The sequence below is a fragment of the Macrobrachium nipponense genome, chromosome 20 (assembly GCF_015104395.2).
Source record: "Macrobrachium nipponense isolate FS-2020 chromosome 20, ASM1510439v2, whole genome shotgun sequence".
NCBI lineage: Eukaryota > Metazoa > Arthropoda > Malacostraca > Decapoda > Palaemonidae > Macrobrachium > Macrobrachium nipponense.
Window position 1 is genome coordinate 45,956,488 of NC_061089.1, and position 10,022 is coordinate 45,966,509.

Consider the following 10,022-nt stretch of genomic DNA (forward strand, 5'->3'; position numbering starts at 1 on the left):
CGCAGTTTGCCTTGTTGTCTGCCAGACTGCAAGACGCTTTTGATCTCTGTGCCCAAATCATTGCTTTGGCCCCTCCGAAGCCCGAGACCGAATTCCATAGGACTTTGTCTTAGGGAAACCTGGCCCAGAACAGGAAGGCAACGCCCAGCGTCGTTGCACACCATCGGGTCAAATCTGAATATGTAGGATAACATATGGTATTGTTTGGTTTTCTAAATGCTTGGTTATTATGATTCTAAATTGATGAAATCTGATAATTAAGCTATTGATAGACTCTCCGAAGGGTTTGCACCTGATATTTAGGGAGTGAATGTGGAGCGGGATAAAGTCGTTGAGGAACAGAAAACCAGAGGGAATGAAAACGGAGGTCCCTGGTGAAGTGTTTTCTGTGTCTGTCACCAACAGTTTGAAAACAAGTTAATGACAGTAAGTAGAGAACGAACGTTTGGCACATGTTGGACAATTGTATGAAGCATTGGTTAGAACATTTGTTAATTTATTTTAATTTTCTAGTAACTGATCTCTTCTTTCAGCATTTATGATGTAATTTCTTTCAAATGAACACCATTTTCCGTGGAGGCCTGAATTACAAGACAGTGACCCAGCATGGATGTTCCATATGAATGAAGGCCATCTCCTGAATAATAATAATAATAATAATTGGTTTGCTTATATTCATTCTGTTTATAATTTGGACGCATCCTAAAACAAAACCCACTACCGAAGGAAGCCGAGGAGCAATGCAAAGATTATTAGTACTACTAGTGTACTTTGCTACTCACACTAAAGAGGTTCCCTTGTACGTGACTTAAGAATTAATTTATGTTTCACTGTCATCAGAGTGCATTCCTGAACAAATGGTACATTAGCTCCAAAAAATTTATTACTTAACAAGTGATTGTATTCGTGAAAAGGAGGTTTGAATGAGAAAGAACATTGAAGGTTCCTACCTGAAGCTTTCGTTGTCAGTGCTTCGCTTGGCAATATCGAGGCTGCGTCGGAATCTGAAGAGATTGGAAAAGAAATTATAAAAAACATACAACGGTTTGAGATCTGTGCAATTCCTTCCAAGTGGTAACAGTCATTCAGTGGTAACAGTCATTGAGAACTGGAAGAAAGAGAAGTAGAAAATCAAAATAACAAAGATCATTGTAATAAGTGACTAACCTGAAGGTGGGTGATACCCAAACGACTGGGTGCAGGCCGTTGCTATCCTGGGGTATCATTTTGGTGACCCTGGGCTGCCGGGAAACCACGAAGGGAGGCCTGGAAGTTTGGTTGATACAGGGCAACATCAGGAAGAACAGCCAAGCGAGGGCGTTCGTGTCGCTTGTAAATCCTGAAATGAATGAAAGAAGAAGAACAGTCACATTTCGAAAAGAGATTCTGGCTTCTTGAGTTCACTTGTTCTTATTAATTCCTTGCTTACGGATTTATTGATTATAATTATAAGGCATTGGAAGCCTGGCCATTGAATAATCTTCAGTCTTGACGAGTCTGTAGAGAAGAAATACCTCCATGCCTCGCCTAAATTCCTACTAGAATCCACTGGTACCCATTCTAATCTGGCCAGAGATGGATGTAGGATCTTGGAAATGCGAATTTAGTTCTCTACCAAAGTGCCACACACCCAATTTATAATGTTTTTAAAAAGATTAGTAACAGTGGTATACACCCTATCTTCCTAAAATAATAATTGCGTTTATATCAGATTAATAGTTTTGCATTGTGACATCCAGACTTGTCATGTTGACCAGTTGGCCCCTTACACCAAATTAGAACTTAGTAATAATGCTTTGCTTTATAATTAACTGATTAATCAGTCAACCATTTTTCGCAGTTTTTCAAAGAGTTATAATTATTACTTTTTAGTTGTAATAACTATGTTTTAATTTTGGCTCAATTTATTTGAAAGAGGTTTTATCGGCCCTGATATTCTATCATGTCTCATAGAGCAAAATAATGATTCCGGTTGTTATTAATATTGGATGATAAATGTTCATGTATTTCCTTGATAAGAGTTTGAAGTTGAATCAGTGCGTTCGATGTTAAAATATTCTTTAATGTTATAAGTCTCTAAAATATCTGCCGATAAGTTTTGGAGCTTTTCTTTAATGTGCAGTAACTTTTTGACAATAAAAACTGGTTGTATGAGAGGATTTCTTGCCAAGCTTAACTTGAGAGAGTCAGGTAGAGCAGTCAGTTAACTAAAGCAAGTTCGTTGATTAACTTACCATGAGGTTTGAGGTTGGGGAAAAGGCGGTTTTCCAGACAGTGCCTTTATGGCTGAGAAGGTTCAAGAAATACAGAAGTTAAAATAAGAGCTTTATTTGCCTGTTGCAAGATGGAAAAATATTAAACCACCATTCGAGAGACTTGATTTTGCTATGATTATTTCTTAGTTCTACTAATGTTCTCAAACATCAGTAGTCATTGTCAGTGCATTAATTCTCTTTTTAAAAGACAATGCATTTCAGTTAGCAATGAAGAGACAGACATATTGGAAGTAGCTTTCCTTAAAAGCTGTCCCTAGAATCATCGGTACCAGAATCTCTGACGTCATTGTCTTCGACTGAAGCGACATCTTTAGAAGACAAGGTTCTGTAGTGGGTTCCAGGCTCCTTCGAACGAGGTACATCTCTTTTAACGATGGCTGACGAAGAAGAGACCTTTTCTGAAGGCTGGGATTCCATCATGAAACTCTCGCCCTCGTTGTCCTCGCCTTGATCTTCTGAGATGGCAGAGTAAGCTGCTGGGTAAATGATGGCCCTGGAGTAAGCATAAAGATTCTTGTCTTCTTCTTCTTCACAGTCTTGGCAAGTATTTTGGAGATCGATAGAACGGCCGTAACGAAGGATGTCGTTGTAGTTGCGTTGGAATCTGTTGACAAAAGAAAATAACAACCATTAGAAGTTAAATTGTATCAAATTGAGGTATTTTAGGTATAGTTCAATATGTCTTGAATCATAGTTAATTGTATATCAATTGGTCATGATCTAGGCGTGTTCTATCGATACCCATGTGCCAATGTTGAGAGCAAAGAATTGTATATCAGAGTTACAGCCAGATTGGACAAACGAGATGGATGAATAACCTCATCCCAAAATTACCTCAAGGCAATAGACTTATATTAGTGAATAATCTGACTAATAACTCCCTTGCTTGGCTTTGGAATATTGGTAAGACTGACCCCTTCTTTATGTTATGGCCACCCATTATGAAATGCTAGGAGACAAAGTTTGTCCACGAAAAGGTGGCAAACCAGTAAATTTCCCCATCAATACTGATCTGCGATAGTTTGAGCTGAGGTTTCTTGCCATAAATTAATCTCTACCCGGTACATAATTGCCTAGGGTCGACAGAAGAACAGAGTTTTCAACATGGGAATCAAACTTTAGAAACTGTATCTTACTTCCGCAGTTTGCCTTGTTGTCTTCCAGACTGCAAGACGCTCCTGATCTCTGTGCCCAAATCATTGCTTTGGCCCCTCCGAAGCCCAAGGCCGAATTCCATAGGACTTTGTCTCAGGGAAACCTGGGCCAGAACAGGAAGGCAACGCCCAACGTCGTTGCACACCATCGGGTCAAACCTGATTATGTAGGATAACATATGGTACTGTTTTGGTTTTCTAAATGCTCGGTTATTACGATTCTAAATTAATTAAATCGGATAACTAAGGTATTTCTAGACTCTGCAAAGGGTTTGCACCTGAAGAAGTTTCTGATATTCAGGGAGTGACTGTGGAGCAGGATAAAGTTGCTGAGGGTGACAGAAAACCAGAGGGAATCAAAACGGATGCTCTGGTGAAGTGTTTTCTGTGTGTCACCAACAGTTTGAAATGAATCAACGATAATAAGTGGAGAACGAACGTTTGGCACATGTTGGATAATTGTATGAATCTTTGGTTAGAACATTTGTTAATTAATTTAGTTTTCTATTAACTGATCTCTTCTCTCTGTATTTCTAATGTAATTTCTTTCAAATTATCACCATTTCCCGTGGAAGCTTGAATTCTGAGTCAATGACACAGCATGGATTTTTCATATGAATAAAGCCATCTCCTGAATAATAATAATAATCAATAATAATAATAAAATAATAATAATAATAATAATAATAATAATAATAATAATAATAATAATAATAATGATATATTGCTAGCTTTTATTCATACTGTTTATGATGTGTTTGTGATGCAGTGCTCATGTGATTTTATGATTTTTTACTGTAATTTGGACGCACCCTAAAACAAAACCCACTACAGAAAGAATCCAAGGAGTAATGCAAAGAGCATTAATACTACTAGTGTTCTACTAGTATACTCTACTACTCACACTAAAGGAGAGTTCCCTTCTACGTGGCTTGGAAATGAATTTATGTTTCACTGTCATCAGAGTCCATTCCTGAGCAAGTGGCACATAGTCTTCATAAAACTCATTACTTAACAAGTGATTGTATTCGTGAAAAGGAGGCTTGAACGAGAAAGAACATTGAAGGTTCCTACCTGAAGCTTTCGTTGTCAGTGCTTCGCTTGGCAACATCGAGGCTGCGTCGGAACCTGAAGAGATTGGAAAAGAAATTATAAAAAACTTACAATGGTTTGAGATCTGTGCAATTCCTTCCAAGTGGTAACAGTCATTCAGATAGTGAGAATAAGAACTGGAAGAAAGAGAAGAAGAAAGTCAAAATAACAAAAGTCATTGTAATAATTGACTAACCTGAAGGTGGGTGATACCCAAACGACTGGGTGCAGGCCGTTGCTATCCTGGGGTATCATTTTGGTGATCCTGGGTTGCCTGGAGACCACGAAGGAAGGCCTGGAAGCTTGGATGATGCAGGGTACCATCAAAAAGAACAGCCAAGCAAGGGCATTCATGTTGCTTCTAAGTCCTGGAATGAATGAAAGAAGAGCTGTCACATTTCGAAAAGAGATTCTGGCTTGAGTTCACTAGATCTTATTAACTCCTTGAATACGAATTTATTGATTATAACTATAAGGAATTTGAAGCATGGCTTTGAATCTTCAGTCTTGACAAGTCTGTAGAGATGGAATACTCGCCCATGCCTTGCTTAAACTCCTACTAAAAGCCGCTGCTACCCATTTTAAACTGGATCAATTGATGGTGGTATGCCGGGCATGGACCTTGCAAATGCGAATTTAGTTCTCTACCAAAGTGCCACACCACCCAATTTATTATGTTTTTTAGGGAGATTAGTTACAGTGGTATACGCCCTATCTTCTTAATAATGATTGCGTTTATATCAGATTAACAGTTTTTTATGTGACATTCTGACTTGTCATATTGACCAGTTGGCTAGTACTTAGTAATAATGCTTTGCTTTATGGAATCAAAGCATATTTCTATGTGATTAACAGGTCAACCATTTACCCAGTTTTCAAAGAGTTATAATTATTATTTTTGACTTGTAATAACTGTTTTAAATTTGGCTGAATTTGTCTCAGAGGGCAAAATGATCATTCAGATTGTTATTTAAATCGAAAAATAATTTTCATTTATTTCCTTGATAGGAGTTTGAAGTAGAAGCAGTTCGTTTGATGTTACATAATCTTTAAGGTTGTGAGTCTCTGGAATATCTGCCGATAATTTGTTTGCTATTCTTAAATGTGCAGTAACCTTTTGACAATAACAACAGGTTGTACAAGATTTGCTTTTACGGTGATTAACTCCAGGATTTCTTGCCAAGGTTAACTCGAGAGAGTTACCTACACCAGTCAGTTAATTAAAGCAAGTTTGATTATTAACTTACCTTGAGGTGTGAGGGTGGGAGAAAAAGCGACAGAGAGAGACAGCGTTTGTCGGAACGCTGCGACAACTCTGGAAGAGGCGACAATGCGACACTCCAAGATCCAAGTCTCCTTTTTATCAGTCGTCTGCCGAGTACACATGCGCATGACAGCCCTAAAAGCCCCTCCTCCTTCTCCCTTCCCTTGTCCCCAGAAATGAGGGGGCGATTACCTTTGATTGCAGAGGCCTTTGGGAGCGGCAGAAAATCCCATGGCGAGCAATCACCGCTCAAGTAGTCAGAGACGCGAGATCGGGTGATGAAGGAAAATCACTTCTTCCATTTTGGAGCAGGAAAGTGGGACACGTAAATAAACCTACTGATGTTGTGTCTGTTTTTAGTTATCTGTAATAGAAAATGATTGAGATCGCTATTTGTATGTCTGTCCGCCCTTTTTCTGTTCGACGTCAGCTCTTAAAAGCTACTGTGACTAGAGGGCTGCAAGTACATATGGGGATCATCCACCCTCCCATCATTAAACATATCAAATTGCAACAGTCGACCCTCAGTAGTTGTTATTTTATTTAAGGTTAAAGTTAGCCTTGATCGTGCGTCTGAATGTTTCGTGGGCAGCTGCTGAGAATTTCATACAGTATTATACGCACTACAGAAAACTTGATTGCGCCAAAGAAACTTCGGCGTATTTTTACTTGTTCTTTGTGTAATGACTGATTCTATTACTGACCAGGTTTTCATTGATATGCAAAAACCTCTTTAAAAAGCCATCGATTTTTCTCTAGTCGTTCCATTCTGTAACTACCACTTTTTTCTCACTGTTTATTTATTCACTTATTTTATGTATTTGAGATTTCGTATCTAATTTTGTCACTGACTATAATTTTTAACTTCTCAGTGAGGACTTCATACATCCTTATGCAAATGAGGACTTATAGTCTTTTTCCGCTATGCATTTGTTATTTTCTTTTGTCACTGAAGACTCTGAGGACTTCATGTTGTTCTTTCGTCAGTGAGGGCTTTACATTTTTCTTTAGTCAATGAGGACATTATATTCTTCTTTTGTCACTGAGGACTTCACATTAGTTTCTTGTCACTAAGAACTTTATACATTTTTATTTTGGTCACAAATGAATCCTTTTTTATTTTATGTCATGAAAAGCCTTTTGTCTCTTTGGGATGAAAATAGTGAATATTTATCAGACATAGATATTAATGAAGCCAATATTGGGCAGACTATTAATGAAATTAAAAATGGAGCTGCAGCTGGGCCTGATGGTGTCCCTGCTATTTTGTTAAAGAAAGTAGTTCATTCTATCGCAAAGCTCCTTGCAATATTATTAAGACAAGGTGTAGATACAGGCAAGATTTATGATGAGCACAAATTAGCATATATTACCCCTACTTTCAAAAGTGGATCAAGACTAGAGGTAAGTAATTATAGGCCTGTGAGTCTAACATCACACATTATGAAAGTGTATGAAAGGGTAATGAAGAAAAATATTATGAAACATTTAATAACAAATAATTTGTTTAATATAGGAGAACATGGTTTTGTACCCGGAAAAAGCACACAAACCCAACTGTTAGTCCACCGTGAGAACATATACAGAAATATAAAAAACGGAAAAGAAACAGATGTGGTTTATCTAGACTTTGCAAAAGCTTTTGACAAGGTAGATCATAATATATTAGCGAAGAAAATTAGAAAACATAATTTAGTGGACAAAGTAGGAAGATGGTTAAAAGAATTTTTACACAACAGAAAACAGATAGTTATTGCAAACGATGAGAAATCGGATGAAGCCAAGGTAATATCCAGTGTGCCACAAGGTACTGTGCTAGCTGCATTGATGCTTGTTATTATGATTGCAGACATAGACAGTAATGTTAAGAATAAGTACAGAAATTACTTGTGATGAAGATAGGAACGCGCTACAAAGAGACCTTAACAAAGTATATGATTGGGTAGTGTTAAATAGGATGGTATTTAACTCTGATAAATTTGAATCAATAAATTATGGAGATAGAGAAGGAAAGCTATATGCATATAGGGGACCTAATAATGAAACAATCACAAATAAGGAAGCAGTTAAAGACCTTGGTGTGATGTTGAATAGGAACATGTTATGCAATGATCAAATAGCAATTCTATTGGCAAAATGTAAAGCAAAAATGGGAATGTTGTTACGGCACTTCAAAATAAGACAAGCTGAACACATGATTATGCTTTATAAAACGTATGTTCGTAGTCCACTTGAATATTGCAATATGATATGGTACCCACACTATCAAAAGGATATTGCACAAATAGAGAGTGTACAAAGGTCCTTTACAGCTAAAATAGAAGAAGTTACGGGGAAAGACTACAATTTTTAAAATTATATAGTCTAGAAGGAGAAGAGAACGCTACATGATAATTCAGGCATGGAAACAGATAGAAGGAATAGCCGAAAACATCATGGAGCTAAAAATATCAAAAGGAGCAAGCATACAAGGGAAAATAAGGAAAGCACACTGGATATTAATCCACTACGCACCAGCATCGACAATGCAGCGTCTATTCAGTGTGTTGCCAGCTCATCTGAGGAATATATCAGGAGTGAGCGTAGATGTGTTTAAGAATAAGCTCGACAAATATCTAAGCTGTATCCCAAACCATCCAAGATTGGAATATGCAAAATATACCGAAAGATGCACTAGCAACTCTCTGGTAGACATTAGAGGTGCCTCACACTGAGGGACCTGGGGCAACCCGAACAAGATGTAAGGTCTGTAAGGTAAGGGGCTCCAGGACCTTCCGAGTCATTGTGGTAGAACCTCCGTTGCAGTTCTTTTGCGAAGAGGTTGTCGTTTGAATAAAAAGGTAACAATTTTTCTTATTTTGCATCAAGGTCATCATTATGTCAGGTGTCATTTCATTGGTCTAGATCATCTGCAAAAATATTTTTCATGTTGTATGAATCCAATGGATTTTTAATAGGGTTCATTTTTCTTTTAAATGTCATTATTTACTTTTTCAAGTAACCCGTTCACTTGACAGAATAGCCATCGTTGTTGGTATTTTGTAGATAGGTAGATTATTTTGCCCAAACGTCTCACTTGTAGTAATCTGTACTCAGTTTTGCAAGCCTCTGCTTTTAGTTTGGAATTTAAAATTGAAATATTGAAAACATTATTGTAAACTTTTTTTTATTAGTATGGAATATAACAATGTAATTTGAACAATAGTACTACACACTATTGCTTGGCTACAGAACCGTAGGTTTTAGGACCTATTCTGCTTTAACGGATCATACACCTGCTGTATACTAGACTATATACCATTAGATTATGCAACATGGTTTATATGCAACACAGTTTTTACCTTTGCAAACTCGTGTTGCATAACTTGAATGATTGAGTGCTTTGCATGTTTCTGGCATTATATGAAGACCACCGTTCTAGGTGGTCTCGATTATATGCCCCAAGGAACGACTTGTGGTGCATAAGCGATTGTGTCCAGCAACATCTCGTACAATAATTTTGGTTGTCTGAAAAGTGTGTTTTTCCTTTTATTTCTATAAGAGGGGAGACCATATATAATTATTGCATGTCGGTTTGCTTGTCCATTCTCGGGTAAAGTTCCAGTTCATTAAATAAAAAATCGTGTTCTTCAACCATAGTCCAGTTCAGGTTCTGTCTTTCCGCTGGAGTTTTCCAACCTCTGCTGCAAGAGCCCAACCTATACATAGCGTCATCACTGGGCGGAGCGGCCACGTCCTCACTCTACCAGACATCGGCAAACTGAAGGAATTCGAAGATCTATGGGCAACGTGAATGACGGAGACAGAACAGAACCTGATCTTCCGGTCGTATCATCTATGGAGCCCTTGAGAAACATTTTACTCTTAAAGAAGTGCGTCTGATATACTATATATAGGACCAGATTTAGAATAAAATATCCACAGTTAATTATGATCCTCAATAAGCAATGAAAAATATAATATAGTTAAAACTATAACAAAAGGTTTTGGAATTTAGCACTTGTTGTCTTCTGCTCAGCTCAATCCTTACTCTGGGTCGCTGTTTTGAATGAGCCTTGCAACGGCTCTTGCCAACTTGTACCTATCCCTGTTTAAATTCAGCTTTTAGTCTGTAACACACAATCAAGTTTGGATTCATGAATTTGCCACAACGACCCTCGAGAAAGTCATGTAGTCGTGGAACAGAGGCTGCTGTTTTTTTTTTCATTTTCTCGGTGGGAAGATTATTGGCAGTAA

The 10,022-nt window shown here is 37.7% G+C and overlaps 1 protein-coding gene across 1 annotated transcript; it reads right to left on the reverse strand.

Annotated features, from left to right (window-relative positions):
* Window positions 1–2,366: 2,366 nt before the first annotated feature.
* On the reverse strand, window positions 2,367–5,914 carry LOC135220105 (uncharacterized). Its single transcript, XM_064257422.1, has 5 exons — window positions 5,770–5,914; window positions 4,719–4,890; window positions 4,505–4,558; window positions 3,413–3,589; window positions 2,367–2,880 (listed from the first exon to the last, which is right to left on the reverse strand). Exons 1-5 carry the CDS (start codon window positions 5,912–5,914, stop codon window positions 2,517–2,519), a joined length of 912 nt encoding a protein of 303 aa, XP_064113492.1. The 3' UTR covers window positions 2,367–2,516.
* Between the last annotated feature and the right edge of the window lie 4,108 nt (window positions 5,915–10,022).